The 21020-nt window shown below is 34.1% G+C and overlaps 2 protein-coding genes across 2 annotated transcripts in view; one reads left to right on the plus strand and one right to left on the minus strand.

Moving 5' to 3' along the window:
* LOC114941713 (discoidin domain-containing receptor 2) overlaps nt 1-17077 on the plus strand; it is a 150875-nt gene extending 133798 nt beyond the window's left edge. Inside the window, exons 13-16 of the mRNA XM_029316803.2 lie at nt 2530-2730; nt 4230-4322; nt 11376-11517; nt 11630-17077. Of these exons, the coding sequence (XP_029172636.1) occupies nt 2530-2730; nt 4230-4322; nt 11376-11517; nt 11630-11977 (784 nt within the window). The 3' untranslated portion in view covers nt 11978-17077. The remainder of the gene's footprint in view (nt 1-2529; nt 2731-4229; nt 4323-11375; nt 11518-11629) is intronic.
* The window catches only part of LOC114941715 (uncharacterized), a 236864-nt gene extending 217824 nt beyond the window's left edge, over nt 1-19040 (minus strand). Inside the window, exons 1-3 of the mRNA XM_085487087.1 lie at nt 18997-19040; nt 18856-18877; nt 18226-18270 (exon numbers count right to left, since the gene is read on the minus strand). Of these exons, the coding sequence (XP_085343213.1) occupies nt 18226-18270; nt 18856-18877; nt 18997-19040 (111 nt within the window). The remainder of the gene's footprint in view (nt 1-18225; nt 18271-18855; nt 18878-18996) is intronic.
* Between the last annotated feature and the right edge of the window lie 1980 nt (nt 19041-21020).

The raw sequence follows: 21020 nt of genomic DNA on the forward strand, positions 1-21020 counted from the left end.
TTTGCATACAATGACCGGGAGATAGGGTATCGCGGACTCCGGGCCGACATGCGGGCGGACTTCGTAGTATAGAGATGACAAAGCTCCCTCTCCCGACGAGCAACGACGAAAATCGACAACCATCGGATGCCGTGTCCATTCGGAATCCTCGTTCGCGTTCGACAAAGTCCGGTCAAAGAGAAATTTCTTCGGCTCCACGGACCAATCTGTCGGACGTCCGCGATGTGATCGGGAATGGCGAACGATTTGGCTGATTTAGCGAATGCATTTATTTGCGTCGCGACATTTATAGCATATATGCATTTTACGAAAAGTAATTACATTATTTTTATTATTAATACTTCTAAATATATCCTTTATATTCTGTGAGCTTTGAAAAGATCAGAATTTTTACGTAATCAGCCTTCAGTCAATCAATCTTTACGAAAATATACGGAATTCGTGCAAGATCTTCTCTGATACTTTGACATTTCTATTAAAAATTTGATCTCGAGATTTTCAAGTGACTAAACAAATCGCACGGACAAAAATATTCCCTCTAGTCCCCTTAATCTTATATCGGCGTGACGAAACGTAGTCTCCGAAATTCGTCATATTTTATCTCGAACGAACGATTCTTGCGAATTCCCGACGTCCGCTCACGCAACAAGTTCCCTATCGCGGATGACTTATAGTGTTTCATGACTCCGCACGTTCTCGCCCTCCGCGTTGAAACGCGAACAACTGTGTAAATGTCAAGTCTACACTTTTTTTACGCAAAAGACAAAGAACACATCAGATATTTGTTACTTGAATTTTATTCTCTTTTGACATAAATTTTTTTACGTGCCAGCCGTATTTAAGATCAATTTGTTGTCACATCTTATCTATTTACGCGATGGTTTGCATTGTCTGCTTGTCGAAGCAGATCGCGGTTGTGAAAGATCCCTGTGATTATAAATGAGAAGAGTACAACGAGAAATGCTCGCTCGTGCGAGCCGTGAGAAGGTCGTGCCAACGACAGATAAGAAATGTTTTATGCGTCATGCTCCCGGTATCGCGCGACCCGCGCTGACACTCTATTAAAAATAACGTGTCGGTTCAACGCTGCACCGGGTCGCTGCATTCATTCGAGACGACGGACCACCTTTACAGAGTCAAAATTGCGATAATAAAATTTCGTCATCTTTCATGAAATATTGGCAGCATTTAGATCTAACGCCGAAAACAGCTCTATAATTTTTTACACGTATACATATTTGTTATTCGCGTATTATGTGTAGTATGACATTTTTGCTAAAAATCATTGTGTCGAAGCTATTGAAAAGGATACTCTTCATTAAATTATTATAAAAATAAAAATGAAATATAAATAATTACTAAATTATATTATAATAATAATTGAATTATTATATTAAATTATTATAATACTCTATAAAAATATTTCGTCGCGGGAAGTCAAAATTGATACTGAAACTGGCGATCCCGTATCGCGTCGGATACGCATTTGCGGTGCCGTGAACACATAGCCGTTGCCGAATCGGAAGCGGTCCTGCGGAGACCGGCCAGTGCAAGGGACAGGAAATTGTACCGCGAACTTTCGGCTAATGCGACGTCATTAACTCGGCTTAGAGTCCGCGGCAAACGGGGCTATTTTGCATATAGTGGTCAACCTACGACATGGGGAACCGTACCTTCCGCCCACGCCCGAGTTTGGCGCGAGACGCCGCGTGACAATCGCTCGCGCCAGCCCGACCGGGGGATTCGCAGTTTATGGGGAATCGATACGTGCAGGGGCGCCGTAGTTTTGTTAACGGCCGCATTAAGCTATCACGCGAGAGTGCCATTACCAAGTCGATCGTAAGTAAACCCGGAGTAACGATGCTGCGTGGTATAGGTATAACGCGCGGCGTCGACCTACGTGCATATGTGCTCGCGCTCTGGAAAACGCTTCTTTTATCCGGAAATAACGTCGCGATCCAACGAATTGGACAGCGACCGCGATCGTTAACGCTGAACGAGCGTCTGGACCTGCAATGCAGAAAGCGCGTCACGCGATACGAGAAACGTTACTATAAGACGTTCGCCGGTGACTTTAGAACGATAGGATATCGAATTTATTTCCTCTTGTCTCCTCCCTTTCCCGACATGTATATAATTTATTCTTGAAAATGTGCAATAAATTAAATTATATATAACATTGCATATTTATATAATTTAAATATGCAATATTATATATTTTAAAAAATTGCAATGCGCATCAAATTTAATAGATTTTACAAATATACAAGTGCGGAATAAATATATATATTCTGCACTTGCATATTTTTAAAAATTAATTAACTTTGATGTATTTGAAATATTATGTATATGTAATAATTGTTGAAGTTAAATGATGTAAAGATAAACACAAATGAAAAATACAATTTTATTCGTCAAACTTTTTCCTCAAATTTCATAAAATACTTGGAGAGAAAAAGAGAATCTCGATTAATGATTATAGTGATAATTTACTGCAATAACTGACGGAAACTGGTTTGTTCCCAACAGATTGGATTTCCAAAGAGATGTGAGGATTCTAGCTGCTCTAGAAGATCGCAATATTGCTCGGGTTTTGGGTGCCTGTTACCGTGAAGAACCATACTGTGTGGTGATGGAATATTTGGAACACGGGGATCTTTGTCAGTTTCTCAAGACACACATCACTGCCGAGGACGCACATTCCATGCCGATTGGCGTGAAGACACTTAGGTAAGTTTCTAGTGACATAATCTGACATTAATCGTTATGGAAGGAAGGTCGAGAACAATCTCTTTCAGCTAGCGCCAGCCAATTTCCGCAATTATTAATTCAAAATTAGTTTATTTTCAATTTGATATTTTTTTATTTAACATTAACGTTTTTATTTGAAGCGAATTACAAAATTTGCAAATTACAAAAATTTTTAAGTTATTAAAAATTATTAAATGTTCTCTTTTATCTCGTACTGCAATACGATACAATATGTATATAGTGTATGTATCTATCTTGCTTTCAATTATTTTTCTGCTGACTTGTTATTTCATTGATATAACAAAAGAGCAGTGTTTATTAAAACATCCGCTGTCATTTTTTGAAAAAATGGCACGCGTGCAGGATGTTTCATGTAACTGCCGCCGTAGAAATTGAATGTTCTCAAATAAAAACAATACAATATTTTCAAAAAAATATCAAATTGGAGTACCTTCCGCAAATAAAATTGGCGGGAGGTCACCCGAGCACATATAACTGTATTAATATACTGTTTGAAAGCAATATCGCTTTATCGAAACAGGCAATATATTTAGTTAATGCAAAATATAAAGATTTTCGAACATTACATGAGAAGTTCCTCTGAACGCGGTTAATTATTATTTATGTCGCGGCGATTAATCTGTTCGTAATCTCATGTCAAAACACTTGAAAAATTCACGAATTCACATTTAATTACCCTAATTACCAGAACAATAATAAGGATTATAACTTTCAATTTACATTAACTTTCAATTACATCAAATGGCACTAACTTTCGCGCACTGTCTTTAACATATTAAATAATCATGTTAAATAATCAACTTTAATTTTAAATATATTCGTCGAAGTCTCATTAAAGATAAAGATATTTAATGTCAGATATTTTCAATAATCTTAAGATATTTACGATAAGATATTTGATATTTATGTTTAAAAAACATTAAAAAATTAATGTCAAATACATTGCAAAATTCAAAAATAATTTTTTGAAATATCAAAATTATTTAAAGACGAGCAAATAACATCATACTTTGGCAATCGCGATTGCCTTACAAAAGATTAATTACTAATTCAAAAAGAATAAAGTTCATTGTATGATCTGCTATCAATCGACAGTCTTTCGTAGTGTTAGTGCCACATTATGTAGATAATATATTACCTACATAATACGTTATTGTAACCATATTGTTTAAAGTATTCGAGATCGCAGTTCCTGAAGTGTCGCAATCGTCTCTAACGAACCAGGGCTCGATTTAATTTCCGACGAACCGTCGCTAGAGTTAACACGCAATAAGTTTCCCCAGCGCGAGTTTGACGCGTTTATTAATCGTGAACGACGCACAGTCCCTAGTTTCTCGTCGACCTACACCTCGGAAGAGAGGAATCTCTCCGAGGCGGTGGTGGTCGAGAGAGGATTCACAAGTGCGAATACCTTAACTTTGCCGTAGGAAACTCACGCCACTTTGTCGTCGTTTCAGTTTCAACTGTCTCATCTACATGGCGGCGCAGATCGCGTCGGGAATGCGGTATCTGGAGAACCTAAACTTCGTTCATCGGGATCTGGCTACTAGGTGAGTACAACGGGACTTTGTCGAAATGAATCTCTCCCCCGCGGATTTGCTTTCATCTCCCGAGAATAAACTTACACTCTACGAACGCGTCTTTATCATCCTCGACCGGTATTCACACTCTGCATCTAAACATTCTATAACTCTCATTCCAAGTTTCTATATAGAAGTACGCGATTTATACATTAAGCAATTTCAATTTATAGGGAAGTAAATTTAGCTAAATATATATATTCTTACTATAAATTTCTCTGTAATAAATATATCTCGAAAGTCAAAATAATTTTATATATTATATACATTTTATTTATTTCATATAACAGTAATATATATTTTTAAGAATTCCGCAACGATTCTGCAAATAACTCTTTGATTGGATAAGAATAAAGAGTGCATCAGAGATTTACTGAAGTGAATACAAAAGTTCTTTTCGCTTCGATGCGTATGTCAAGCAGATGTAAGAGTACAAACAAGGGAATCTTCTTCGTCGACGCGAAGAAAATTACAAAGCTTTCGCAACAATACGCAAAGGGAGTTATAATTCACGGGGATAATCCTCCGCCGCGGAAACAGGTTGAAAAACGCAATTCCGCACCGCTCGATTTATTGAAAAGTAATTTCAAAAGTCGGTCGCGAGACCACTCACGAAAGAGGTAAACGTCGCGGCGTAAACGTCGCGGTATGTTTTTTTACGTTATTGCGGAAAGGATAAATGGATTCGCTGCGGCTCTTGATTTATTTGCCGAACGTAAACTCACTCATCCGTTGAATGTGTTTTCCCCGTCTCGCTTTTCGCTTCATCGATTAACAAAACATCGGCGCGTTGTTCGCTCTATCAGACTTTAAATCGTCGAAAAATCATCTTTCGACAGACGCGCCTTTCATCCGATTCGAGAGACTATGCCGTCTGCTTTAATTGGCACAGTCTAATAATTGGCAGAGATGTTCTCGCGGATGCAGGTGATCGTGCTCGGGGACATGTACGTACGAAGAGGGAGGATTTTACTACGCTCGATGCACCCGGTTAAAACGGGACACCGATATCGATTCTCCCTGTTACACTCTCAGAATGAAATTGAATTATACCATTCTCTCTCCCTCCCCGTACGGTGCATTTCCATAAGCCCCAAAACAAACCGAGCCGAGAACCGCATGGGAAATCAACGATTTGTTAGCGAATCGTCGCGAGGAATACAGCGAGAAGAGCAAGCGGCTAGTTATTTTCGTGAGTGAATGCTGGTATGGTCATTAGTGCATCGACGACGGAAAATGTCGGCGCTTTTTTTAACCGCATTTTTTTTCACCCAATCGCGCATTCAATCGTCGTGACTATCTGGATCAGATTTTAGCATTGTGTCCCTTGCAAACCACTCGCACGGAATAATTTCGTTTTTCTTGGCAAAAACTTCTCACAATTCGTCATAATGGTCAACATGATCGAAAATTTGTTATATTCTCACGGTCGATTTTTCTTTCTCGCATCAGAAACTTTTCTCTCCCGCGTTATTTCGATATCATATTTAAATTGGAAATTATTGAGAAAAGAATACGTCATACTTTTTACCCAAGTGCACACATTTTTAATATCTTTTAATCAAGATGCGTTTTTCGCTAAAAACGCGATCTTTAAAGAACTAAAAACGCTTTGCGCCGATAATAAAATTCGAATGCCTTGTAGAAGTTGCCGAGTAAGATATTTTTTCTCCTTGAATTTTTCATCGATTAAAGGTATGCAAACATTTATAAAATAAATAAAAATACTACGAAAAAATGTATTTATACTCAAAATGTATGCATTCATCAATCATAAAATATCATGGTTTGAAAATCTATATTTAAAATTGCACACATTTCTTAAAATCTTCTGTTATAGGCATTTCCCTAACCATGTATATTAAACTCTATATGCTTTCTCTCGGATAAGTTGCACACTTAAGTTGTAAATTTTAATATTGCTCGTACTCGCGATAAACCTTCATAATGATCCTCAAACCACATAAACGTATACAATATACAGTGAACAATACTACGATGACCGCCAATCGACGAATACGAAGTACAACCTGTATATAGAACGAAGTCCATCTACATGGCTGTTATTGAAATGCAATGGCCATCTCGCCGAATCGATAGGACGTTTAGATGCACATATGTGCATATATGTATACCTTTCGCACACACTCACGCAAACCGCCGAGTTCTCATAGCACGTGGGACCTAGTTTCGGACTGGACAGTGTCTCTCAAATTCTTGTTCATAAATATTAATAGTAAAACGAAAGTTCGAAACGGACTTTTTGCGCGAAACTTCTATGGTGATATCAACCTGTCAGCATCTTAAAAACACGGTTTGACTCGTTCGATTGCAAAAATAGCTCCAGAAGTATCGATAGAACTACTTCTGTGTCATTTCTGTCTCTCTTTATCTCTCATACATGCTTCTCCGTCACATACAATTAAATCAATAAGTACTAATTTAGATATAGAGATTATCTATATTAAAATATAGATAAAATTCAATCATTATTTTATAGTTATAAATTTTAATATGTAATACTGGAAATGAGATATCTAATTAATGCTATTTTTTTACGACATAATGCTAATACGTAGCGTTTACAAATTTTAATTTCAAAATATTTTCGCGAGAGAATGGAATGTCCATGCTTGTGCGATTTGCGGCGGCCATAATCTTTTAGTTAATTTTTTAACAAGCTACATATGAGGCTTTATAAAATTTTAGCGGCACTCGCATCGAAACCGCGACGCGTTATCTCTGTCTGTGCTTTTGTGAGGAAAAAAAGCGCGATACGATCCGATCGCGTTGCAAATAGATCGATACCTTTTGGTACAGACTCCAGAGGATTTAATCAAAATTTAATCAGAATTTAATGGCACCGCTGAACTTCCACTTTGATGGCACACGTCAGCGTGACGAACCGACGATATTCAGTGAAATACGCGACCGTATGGGAATTCCACCATGGGGCATAAATTCTTCGTGACTGGCGGCGTCAAAAGAGAAATGGACATTGCGGATATCAATGGCGCGTACGCGATACTTTCGAAATGCATTTCTGCCTTTTCTATCGGGGCGATCTCTGCGCGCGATTTATCTGTCGCGATAAATGTGAAAGAGAGCGAGAGAACCCGAAATATTTTTATTCATTTAAATTGAACTCTCTCACCAAAGGAGAATTTTAAACTGCGGAGTTTAAACAGAATCGGAGAACGAGAATCTTCCTCGCCCGAGACAAACTACCAATCCCCATCGCGGCTTCTTATTTCATTCCTGAATCCGCGGTGTATAGCTATAGAGTCATTGTCGGGGAACCGTGCCAAGTGTAAAAGAAGGAAGGGATCGATTGCTGATCAAACGGTAATGCAATTCAATTGGCTCGGATGGAAAAGGAATACGAACGAATGAAAAGATTGATAACTGTGTGTAATGCTTTAAAAGATGGAAAGGATAGTGGATTCGCGTACTCGTACAAGAGCGTTTTGTCCAACCGGAAGAGATATAAAGATAGGATATGATACTAAACGCGTACAAAAGAGTAAAATCTCGCGATTCGCTGTAGAACGATTCCATCAGTAAATGCTGATGAGGTTATTTTGTTAATGGCGAAGACTCTGTGAATATAACGGGGGTAAATACTACGAATAAACGTACGTCTATATAAAAGAGCAAAAAAAGAAAAAGTCTGCATCCTGTATGTGGGTATTTCACATTCCGGTAAAAGAGATTTCCTTCATCCTATTTTGAATCGCAAATGTATGCCGGGCGAGTTTTCTTCAAAGTGTAGACAGTACTTAATATCGGGCCTGGGTATCTTTTTCTTTTACTATTGATTCTTACATTTGAAATATTACGCGATTTTGTTTTCGCATTTACAATTCTAATACCAATAGTATTTAATTTGGCAAAGAACTTTAACATATTTCAATGTTGTAGGATCTTTCGATAATTTATAAAAGTAAAAATTTAAAGTCTAACGCGATTGTTACGCTCTCCCGCAAATGAAGAGCTTTATTCAAAATGTTGCTAAAAGAATCCAAAAATATTTTCATTCTTATAGCGAAACCATTTTGTGACAAGAATAGTGTCAAATATCGTACTTAAACTTGATTTTCGCCATTTATATACATTTCCTCGTAACAATCATCCGGTTTCGGTGACCCCGACATTAAATGTAGAGCGCAATTTCGAGAAAACGCTCCGATTCTCCTTATCCGCCCTCGAAGATACTGAAAATCGTACGCGAGAGTTTTATTCTCCGCTGACGAGAGTTTACGCGTTCGAATAACCGGTTAAAAATTCAAGGAATGGCTTTTACCGTACGCTTCCTCGCCGTACTCTCGCCCTTTTTCCCACTTCGATCGGAGCCGTTTGTTTCTTTTGCAACGAGCATATCCAATATTCAACTTTCAATCTAACTTGGCCGAACATTCAACTTGAACGTCGATACTTCGCCGGAATCTCGACTTCATTATACAGCCGCGTCAATCGGCAAGTACACTTAATGTTCTCGTTTCTATCGACAATAGGGCCAGCCCTTGCGTCAAATGCCCAAGCAATTCCGAATTTAACTTCGACTTGTACAACTTGCACAATGACAGAAGCGAGTCTCTCCTTATCCACCGAAGAAATCGTCGCAAATGTAGACATTCCGTTCTCTTACAAGAAAGCCCGTCTTTGTTCTGATTTCGATTACAGAAGGTAAAAAGCTCTTTCGCGTTATACTCCTGTAGCCCAATTCTGACCTGATCTTTTGTAATTCTTCTTTACGTGTTTGTAACGAGCTTACTATAAATATCATCCTTCAATAGTAATTTTAAATTTAAATTTCTTTCTACTTAACATGTAAAATACAAGATAAATAAGATAGCTAAATTGTAAAATTAAAAAATAAGACATTCTAACAGTCATAATTATTCTTATATCTCACAATCTCATAATTATGATTAATGTTAGAGTAGGAATTCAGAGGTGAGACTCTCGCATAGAATATTCCTTATCTATTAATGTTTAAAATAATATCTGTGAAAATGCATCAAGTCTATTTAAAATTATAATTATAATTTCAATTTGACATACATAAATAAATATATTACTAATTACTATTAAATAATAAATTATTAAAAGAACTAATAGTAATGCTTGGATACATATTCTGAAATTAATGCGCGAATTTCCGAGCGATAGGTTACGTCATGAGTTTACGAATTATTATTTGCGTTCACATACGTGTTTTCATAGATTTATTATTTCTGAAATTAACGAAAACGATCAAAGTTCTAACCACTAGATTATAGAGCGGAGATCATCACGTCTGATTTATACTGCAACAGCTTCAATGCGAAGCGTGAACGCGGCTTATTGCATTACTGTCGTACTCTGCAACATGGGGAGAACCCGGGGTCAACCCCATCGACGCAGTAGCTCGATGGCGAAGTAGCCAATAGCAATGATCGATAAAGCGCCCCTAATTAACCGGGTTCTGCCGCCAAATTGGAGCTTTGTTCTATCGACGAAATTAATTGATTCTATCTATTCTATACCCTAGCTCCATGGATAACGTTTGGCTGGCCGTTTCTCAGATAGCGAAGATTAGTTCGTCTTTAAAGCGAGCCGGTCAATGTCTGGAGCTTTGAACCGAGTTGCATGAATGCTTACCCATCTCTAAGTTCTCCTCGGGGGATCCTCGAACGTATCTCTCGTGAAACCCGCTCAAAGGACGAGTGGATGAAATATCAAACGCGTTCGCGATAAGATTAAGTAACTATATTCGTGTATTATAATATTAACAAGATTAAAATAGACCGCTATCTCAACACGCGACTGTTGTCAAATAAATATTTTTATATCATTATGCATCTTTCTCTTATAGAAAACGATTTGCGATAATCGTTGCACGGACAATCCGATATGCACAAAATTAATGTACGCATCATGTACAATTGCTTATTCATGTGTGCTTGAACAGGAAACGTAGCTCGACCACATTCGCGAGTAAATGGTATTTGAGCTCTATAACATAGTGGAGAGAGCTTTCAGGGATGGAAATAACCCAATTCGTAAAAAAGGATAGCTATACATACTGTGTAGATCGCTATCTTTATCAGAGATTCGTTGATTGGTTAATATTATTAATATTATAATTAAAATATTGACTTTATATATATATATATATATATATATATATATATATTTCATGAATTAAAAGAAAAATAAATTTACTTTTATTATTTCCCATTTTATTGTTTAAATTTATCAATAAAATTAAAACGTTTCCTGAAAGCTGCGTATCGCTATATCGCTTTTATTTTAAATATCTGATGAGAAATATTGTTAAACAAAACTATACTTTGTCTCTTTTTAATTTTGATCTCGATTTTCTAGAATAATATAGGAAAAATCTCTCCAATATACTACAGAGTTTACTTACAAATGCTATATGCAGACTATATAGACAATCATCCTTGCTTCCGGTTAACTACAATGCACAGAATGCATACACGTATGCAGATTGCATACTCGGGCGCATTATGCGCTCCATGCATACACCAACGAGAAATCAATCTGACTGCACCTCTTTCGTTTCATACAGACACAAGTCGAAAAGTATTTAATTTAGTTGATAATACAAATGCGCGCAAATTCGAGTAATGCTATTCAGCATCCAGGAATATTCTAAAACATCCAAAACTATTTTAAAGTCCAAGCATTCTGTTCTCCGTGCAATTATGAATATTTGACATAAATTAACTATTCGCGAAAATGATCGAATAACATGAAAATATAGGAAGTAAAAAAGATGCAGATTTCTGTTATAATAAAATAAAGATCAAATCCATAGATACATAAGAATATATATTTTTATTGAAATTTATATTTTGATAAATATATTTTCTTATTAATATTTATATTAATATACATATATAAATATATTATATTAATATAAATATATAAAATAGAAATAAATATATTCCTACGTCCATAATTAAAAAACTATTTATATTTCGCATTCTCTATACGTCATAATTTTGTTTGCAGAAATTGTTTGGTGGGTAAGGCTTATCATATCAAAATCTCGGACTTCGGCACAGACAACGAACTGTACGCTTGCGATTACTACAAAGTCGATGGAACTATGCCGTTGCCTGTACGATGGATGGCCTGGGAATCAATATTTCTAGTAAGTTGCAACTTTCAAGGATTTTATCTCTACAGCATATCAAGAGTGGGAAAAATGATACGTCGTAAATCGAAATACCGCGTAACGTAAACTGCATTAATTTAATTTTCAGGGAAAGTACACGACCAAGAGCGATGTATGGGCCTTCGCAGTCACTCTCTGGGAAATTTTGAACCTCGGCAGACGCGTCCCTTACGAGCACTTGTCCGACGAAGAAGTGGTGCAGAGTCTACGGCAGCTGCATCATGCCGCCGATTGCAACAACGTTAATTCCGAAGATAATTGCAAGGAAGATTCGAGAAATGTCTTCGATTATCTACCGCGACCCACTGCGTCCTCCAAGGACATCTACGATCTGATGCTCGAATGTTGGCGGCGAGAGGAGAACGAGAGACCGACTTTCCGTGAAATATCGCTCTTTCTGCAGCGGAAAAATCTTGGATACGCTCCAACATCCTGATATTGAGCCCCAAACTTGAGCAAACGCGACATTTTCAATAATCATCCCGCGAATCAGAACAACTTCGGTTCTGAAACGGGTCGACGAGCGTGTAATGACAGGCAACGTCATCATTCGAAGAGCTGCAGGAAGCGAACAACGAGTGAGTGAGAACAACTAAAGGGAGAAATAAAAAAAATGAGAGCACGGAAAGGAGACAAATATATATCGCGACATCGAAAATGTAAGTACAACGATGGAATTTTATTGCCTGTCAACGAAACGGGATTGGGATTTGGAATTTTATGGCAGAAATCGATCGTTCTTCAATTTTATTTCGATTTGCATATTTTTTTCACGAAGTAATAACGGACAGAAAATACAGTTAGAATAGATAGAAGAGAAGTAAACGCGAGAGAGAGCCGAGGATTCACTATATCGGAATATTCGTTGTAAGCGAATAATTTGAGCTATCGCGTGCTTACGACTTACGCTGCGTGAAATTCTTACTAACAAAAGTGCATATCTTATCGATCTAGAACATGACGTCGCAAGAATATGAACATCGGACGCGAGTACTCGTGCGACTGCATTGTGCAACGATTTATGTAGCAAAATAAGGGTAGAATTCTTTCTCGAATGTAAAGAAAGGCAAAGACGGATACGAATCTGTGAATACGACAATCGGACGAGAGAGCAGAATAAAAGCTTGCCCGTCGTAGATAGCTGTTCTGTGGAAAATCTCCGATCTGCTATCGAAGAGACGGATATTTTGCGAGATCATCGAAGAGAATTCATTGTCTCGCAATCGTCGAGAATTTAGGAGCAATACCATGTAATTGTAATACAGTTGTGAACATTCCTCAGCACGAGTGGGTATCTACACTAGTCGCGACAAATATTACGCAAATAGAAAGGGGATCGTTACTTAAGAAGAATAAGATTAGAATTCCTTTGGGATTATATCATTTCGATTAAGGATTTAATGCAAAAATGTGAATCACATCGACGTACGGCAATATAGCAGCTACGATATTAAACGCTACGACACCTGTTCAAGTTAATCGTAAAACATTGAGTGTTTTATGAACGTATGGCTACCTGTTTTCTCCCTTTCTTTCTTCCTCTCTTCCCTTCCCACCCTTCTCTCTCTCTCTCCTCTCTTTCTCTTTGTCTATAAATCCTTCCGTTTTATTCTCTTTAAACGCGTATATTATATCGCCTAGATATTTTAAATCTATTTGTGAGACTACTCTACATGTGATTTACATCACGAAATTCTTTATCGTCACGAAACATATCGCGAAACGACGAGTGATTATCGTGTAGTATTAATAACGTTATCTTCGATCATGAAGAAATTAATCGTCTTTCTAACGCTATTTTTTGTTCGTGAACACATCCGTGTGAAATGTAGCATACGTGAGAATACTAAATAACTTGAAAGACAGCCAGAGATGACTGTAAAGATTTCTCAATAATACATGTTTATTCGAACGATATTACTAATTGCAATTGCAGTTAACAATTTGTATGTGAGTGGGATTCGTTAATATCATAATACTAGACGAATTATCGTAAGTTGTAAACGCAAGTAGACGAAGGGTAATTTTATCTATTCTGCATTAAAAGACGATTATAGACTATGTATCATGTGACTATGACACATCATAATTGTAACTTTACATGATAGGCGGGATCAATGAAAAATTAGGATATTGTACAGATAGACGTACCGTAGTAAGGAACGTTATCATTGCATTTTTCGGGAATGATAAATGAAAATTTAACAGACAGAAAAATCGAAACTGTCCCTGAGAGCGTTATACATTCGCTTGCAATTTGATATTAATGTGAGAAAACGTACGAGAATTGTTTAGCTTCCGACAAAATGTTCATAGCGAGGTAATAAGTTGACGAGTTCAACATATCGAAATGTTTTTTCTTATCGAATAAAAAAAAGTGCGAAGAGAATATAGAAAGTAGCCGTAACGAGCGTTTTAAACTTTAAAGTTAACAATGAACTCGCCATGTCATTATCTCCATCGTACATACTCGACTTCGATAATTTTCTTAATCGACTTTTAAGTTCCGTGCATATATCAGATGGATACTATTATTATAACTTACGCGACATTTAGCGAATAGGCGCGATGTTACCGTTATATCATTAAAATACTATTTATATAAATTAAAATGTATTACCGCATAAGGAGTAGATAATACGGAGGCATAGCCATATGTAGTTAAAATACACGCGTTGAATTTAAACGTAACTGGAATTGCTTCTATATCACCGAGATCGAAAGATGTCTTAAGGCGAGTGAAAGAATTCAAATCACGGTCAATGCGAATTTCGCGTATGGATTACGAGGTAATAGAGATAGGCAATCCCAATTTTTGATCTTGCCAGAGGTAAATAGTAATAGCTGATCGATTATGCATTAACTGTATAACATTCTAAGTACATAATTTAAATTTTGTATAAAAGTGCCGAGTCAACAGACATATAATTTCGTGCCATCGCGAAACTTTGGCCAATCGATTTTTCGCACCGCGCGATTGTGACTGAGTTGAAAACAATAATACCTATTGTTGGTATACACTTTTAGTCCGAAGCAGACTGCCATTACTTTTAGAATGATAATAGAGAATGAATTGTAGTTGCGTTTAGATTCGCCAACATAAGCATAACGCTGCCTTTGGCTATATTGTTGCCCCTTACTGCTAACGAGTAACTTACTTGTCTACTCATGTGATAATTTAGTATATTCCTACGTACCTATCTCTCTGTACCTACCAATTCGAAAATCTTGCTAGCGAAAGGATTATTCGAATATATCTTTATTTTTATTATAAATCATAACTCAAATAAAAGATCATATAATATTTGTTTAATTTTTTTTAAGATTGAAATGTGAGATAACTATAAAAAGTGGTAAAGAATCACAAGACTTTATGTTAGGATCTAGCAGTTTCTTAATCGTGCAGTTGCTTCATAATTTACTGCAAGTCGGACATAAAGAAAGAAGTGAATAAAATGAAATAAAATGCAAGCAAAGTATACCTAATCCTTTCTCTATGTAAAGATTTGCTATTATAATCTAGACTTACTAACTTATTTCTACCTAGCGTGCCCTTTTTCCAACGATGATTAATTATATCCTTTGTAGACAATTCGAGCTCTGTCAATGATATCACCGAGGTAATCGTATAATATCAGAAAATCAGAAGCAAGTAATAATCGGATATTTTGTTCAAGCATTATAAAATTCACGCTAGATCGATAGAAAATTTTATTTTTTTAAAGGCCTTACGTCTTGATAAGCTCAACTTTGATTGCAGCGATATCTCCCTAAATCTTTATCATGTCACACTGCTAATTCCTTCGATATATATTTTTAAACGCGTATGAGCGACAATCATGCTTGCCTCGGAATTTTAGAAAATATTTTTAGCACTAATCGCGATTTTCTTGAAACACTATAATCAACGGAATTGGCATTTCATAATTATTTTTATAATAAGTATGATCATAATCCCTTCATAAAACACCCTTGATTTTTATTTCAGTCGAATATAATTTTAATATATTGTATAATTCTATTAGCTCAAAAAAGATAAAAAAATATTGTGCTTTTTATATTATTAATATAATATAATAATATGCCAATTCATGTGAGAGAGAGATAGTTTGCACGATCCGATAATCATGTTTTCAGAACAAAAATAAATATTGTATTTCTATTAATAACGACACATTAATTGTGCGTATCATGATATCATCGTTAATATCTTTCATTCGTATATTTTATACGATCATTATGTTTAATTTTTGAAATGAAAATTATTTCACAGTTTCACAACAATGACTTATATATCGTACAAAGTGATATCGCTACGGCTAAAAATCGTGGTAATGAAATTAATACACAATCGTTGTATGAATATTTCGTTTACGCGAGCACATGAGAAATATGATTTCGATATATCTTATTGTTGACCTCTAAGCTGGAATATCGAGGAATCTACAGGTAATTGTGGGAAAACTGGGAAGAGCTCATCTAGTTGTATCTTCTATCTAGATATGGGCAACACACGGCTCTATCACTCGACTCGGCCATATTTTGCATTATATTTTTTTATAAAAAAACATTTTCTTCTTAAAAATTATCCGAAAGTATCGAGATTAAATTAACAAAATTGTTCGTTCTTTAATAAGAAAAGAGAATTATAATAAAACTGACCACCGGCCACGATGAGTTGCCCATGTCTATTCTACGCTATCGAACCTTGATCGTTATAGTCATAAAATTATTTTGTACTAAGAACTGTTTATAATTTTGTATCTAATCTCTGTAAATATCAAGCAGATTGTCTATGAGTAATAAAGCTTGAACAAACTCGATTTAAGTAGACTATATATAAACGGGGAAAATATAAATATATATAAATACAAGTATTTATAATATATCTATATATTTTAATTAGTCGTATAAGGCAGCAATCGTGAAGAGATGTAAGTAAATTTTGCGTGTAAGCGCGGATCGGTAACGTAACAATGTACAACGATCTAGGAATTATTTGTATAATATAAAAACGACAATTAAGGGACAAATCATAAAAGTATACATGTTACTCAGTAGTCGTGTGTGTATGTGTGTGTATATATATATATATTTATATACACACACTATACATTTAGAAACTAGTCATGTATGACACTTTATAACGATTAAAGTGTATCTCTGAACACGAAATGTAACGTGTGCTGTTCTTTGATTATTCTTGCTTTAATATAAATGAGAAAAGGTGCAACAGTCTTATTAATGCAATCAGATAAGAGATCGAATTTCTAAAATAAATCATCAATTTTAATCATTCATAAAAATTAATTATATAATTATCTATTTTAAATGTGCCAGAAAAAATTATTAAATTCGAGCGATCGCGCTGCGTACACAGTGTGAATAAATTCTATCAAAATCGTAAATTGTGCGTCTATAGAAAGACTTGAATGCATCTTTTATATAAATCACGTATGTATCTCATTTAAAAAAAAAACAACATGCCACTTGTAAGTTTCATTATCAATTATCAATGAAGCACTGATAAAATCTATTTGTATTGGACAGTGGAATGAAAAGTTATACTATTTATTTCATAAAAATATATCCTGTCACTTTCCTTAAATCTATATCAGATTACGCATTGAAAATTGAAGATCAAAGTCTAATCAGAACAAAAGGAACTAAAATTTCCTTCTCCTGGTTAAATTTCAATATTCAATTTCCCTCTTCAATGCGTAATTTAATACGAGCTTTACTGTATATGGTCCTCTTGCTGATATAATAATCAATAATCGTGCACTCTAAGATATACACGCACGCAAGAATAAAGTTTTTCTCTTAAAAAAATGTTTTTCATATTATTTGTTTCCGCATATATTTCTTTTTTTATTATTCATGCATACTTATATTGGTTCACTACTTTTTTCTCTAGCAATAATATTTGTTGAAAGGGCACACGACCATTGAGCTTTATAGTATATTGAAGCGAGTTTTTCCTATACTACTTTATAAAAAATCGAAGTCAAATTTATAGAAAAGGATATGCAGGGTTGATGGACTCTGTCTCTTTTTACATTAATATTACCTAAGTTGAAAGCATTTCTCGTCAAATATTTAATAATAAAAAACGATGCAGCAATACGTACTGTCCAGGAAATTTATCTTTTTTCCAATTTGTAAAAATATGCATGAAATCAATATTTTTTACTATGATATTAGAATGATATCGATCAGTGAGTTCCTGACAAAAAGAGGAGTATACCAAACTCTTTGTATCCTTTTCTAAAAATTAATTCATTCATTATCCCATCCCAAAGATTCGTTCTAAACTCGTTCTAAAAGAGTTCAGTGATCACGATAAGATTTTCAAATAATTTTTAATATTGCATAAAAGCAATTTTTAACAATTCAAAACATTGAATGAGAATCTATTCAATTCGAGAAACCATTGCAGAATAGACAAATCAATGATAGTATATAAATACCAATAATAAATTGGTATAATAATAATTGGTATCATAATAATGATAACAATAAACCAGAAATTTGTATTCTAGTTTATTATAATCTATTTATTTTAAGGTAACGGAATTAACTACAGTCTACACTACAATCTACAATCTAAATCTACATGTTTATAGTCCAATCTTTACGAAACCGTTACCTCGTACCTACGTAATAAAATACAAGTTTACTCACCAAATCGATGCGAAGCAGCGGAGTTGACTCTGCATCTACGTTGATCTGTAACATAAATGGAATTCAAATTATAGCAGCGTAAAATAATTAATATTTCTAACAATTATCATTGTACTCATTAAATTTTATATTCAACGTGTACAATAATCAACAAATATATAATTATCACTTTAAAATAAAAATTTTTTAGACTATTTTTTTAATATAAACTTTTATAGCCACAATCTCCACTTGATTCCTCTCGACCAATAGAGCCAAACGCGATGTTATTGTGACAATTATGAAGGAAAGAACATTTTGGATCATCTTTACAGGGGATGTTAAGAGAAGGAACAGGGGGAATTTTTGAGATCCCAACCATAGGATTCAAATTCCTTTCCAAAATGTTCTTTCCTTCATAATTGTCGCAATAACATCGCGTTTGGCTCTATTGGTCGAGAGGAATCAAGTGGAGATTGTGGCTTTAAAAATTAAAAAGAGCTGACTAAATAAGTATTCACATTATTATAAACTTTTATGTATCAAAAGTATTTTTTTCTAATTTTCTCTTGTTTAAATCATTTAAAAATAGAAATAAAATTAACGTGCATGCAATTTATAATAAATATTATATAAATAATAAATATTTACCCCAAGGTTGCTCCGCCGGCGCCTGATGCCCAGTTCATCCTCTCAGGTTGGTCAGGAATAGTCTGTCGTCCTTTGCTTGGTACGCGCGATACTTTAAACTTTAAACAAACGACACTCCCGCACTAAACGCGCGATACTTACACGGAACTCCCGCACTTATAAACGCGCGATACTTTACACGACATTCCCGCACTAAACGCGCGAAACTTTCTACGAAACTCCGAATTTATAAGCATGCGGCATTTTGCACGAAACTCCGCATTTATAAACGCGCGACATGGCATTCGAATACCTTAGATGCTTACAACATTCTTTTTAAAGTGAAATTTTTATCTCAATCTATTATAATTTCTAATATATCTAGTATATCTAATATATCTAGAGGTAACGGAACTACGAATCTACAATCTACAATCTACAATCAACAATTTGCAAAATCTACATTTTCATATATAAAAACCGTTACCTCGCTAATAAAATAATTAAAACTTATCAACTGATGAACAACAGGAGTTGACTGCTATTGTGTTGATCTGTAACATGTAAATAAAATAAAAATTATAGTAGCGCCCGAAATAATTCATTTTTCAAACAATTATTATATTAGATTTTCTATAGATACAATAAAAAAATAATTAAATAAAAAATATATAAATAAATAATAAATACATAATAAATACTCACATTAGGATTGCTTTGCTAATACCCAAGACTTTTCCAGACCTCTTTCAATTTGTCGTCAATTACGTTAATCTGTAACATACAAATAAAATAAAAATTATAGTAGGGCCCAAAATAATTCATTTTTTCAAACAATTATTATTATATTAAATTTAATTTTCTATGCATACAATAAAAAAATTATTAAATAAAAAATATATAATTTTATAAATTTTGATTTAATGCAATTAAATACTAACATTAAATACCTACTCATAATAAATACTCACATTAAGATTGCTTTGCTGACGCCCAAAGCCTTTTCCAGACCTCTTTCAATTTGTCAATTACGTTGATCTGTAATATATATATAAAATAAAAATTATATAGTAACGCCCAAAATAATTCATTTTTCAAACAATTATTATATTAGATTTGATTTTTTATGCGTACAATAAAAAAATCAATTAAATGAAAAAATATATAAATAATTTTATAAATTTTGATTTAATGCAATTAAATAAATAATAAATACATAATAAATACTCACATTAGGATTACTTTGCCGACACCCAAGACTTTTCCAGACCTCTTTCAATTTGTCGTCAATTACACATTGATCTGTAACATACAATTAAAATAAAAATTGTAGTAACACCCATAATAATGTTTTTCATACAATTATTATTATATTAAATTTTATTTTCTTGCATGCAATAAAAAAATAAATAAATCATATATCAATAATTTTATAAGTTTTAATTTAATACACTAAAAAAAATTATTTAATTCAAATAAATATTTATTTCAATATTGCCATAAATCATTTATTTGAAACTATATTTGATATGAAAAATATTTTTTTATTTAATATAAGAAAATCTTTTTCAAAACAAATATTTGTTTCAAAAAAAAGATTCATTTGGCAGTGCTGAACTAAATATGTATTAATTTAGTCATTCTTTAGTGTACAACTATAATAATTTTGATTTAATGCAACTAAATAAATAATAAATACATAATAAATATTCACTTTAGAAATCCTTTTCTGACACCCAGTGTTTTTCCTAGATCTCTGCCTCTTCTTTCAATTTGTCATCAATTACATTGATCTGTAATATACAAATACAAAAAAATTATAGTAGCGCTCAAAATAATTCATTTTTTCCAAACAATTATTATATTATATTTTATTTTCTACTCTCTAAATTTCTTGGAGTTAAAACTGAACAATCTCATTCCAAAAGAGTGGAATTTTACTCCAAAAGAATGAGATTCCACTCTTCTAGAGTAAAATTCCACTCTTTTGTTCAGTTTTCACTTCAAGAAATTTAGAGAGTATGCATATAATAAAAAATAATTTAAAAATTTTATAAATTTTGATTTTAATGTAACTAATAAATCAGTAATAAATATACTCACTCCAGAGAGAAAGATTTATGACGCTTGATACCTTTCCTTTAATTCTTCTCAATTTGCTGGTGCATTAACTATTAATCTGTGTA

The sequence above is a fragment of the Nylanderia fulva genome, unplaced genomic scaffold (assembly GCF_048542155.1).
Source record: "Nylanderia fulva isolate GAGA-0341 unplaced genomic scaffold, ASM4854215v1 Scaffold5, whole genome shotgun sequence".
NCBI classification, from domain to species: domain Eukaryota; kingdom Metazoa; phylum Arthropoda; class Insecta; order Hymenoptera; family Formicidae; genus Nylanderia; species Nylanderia fulva.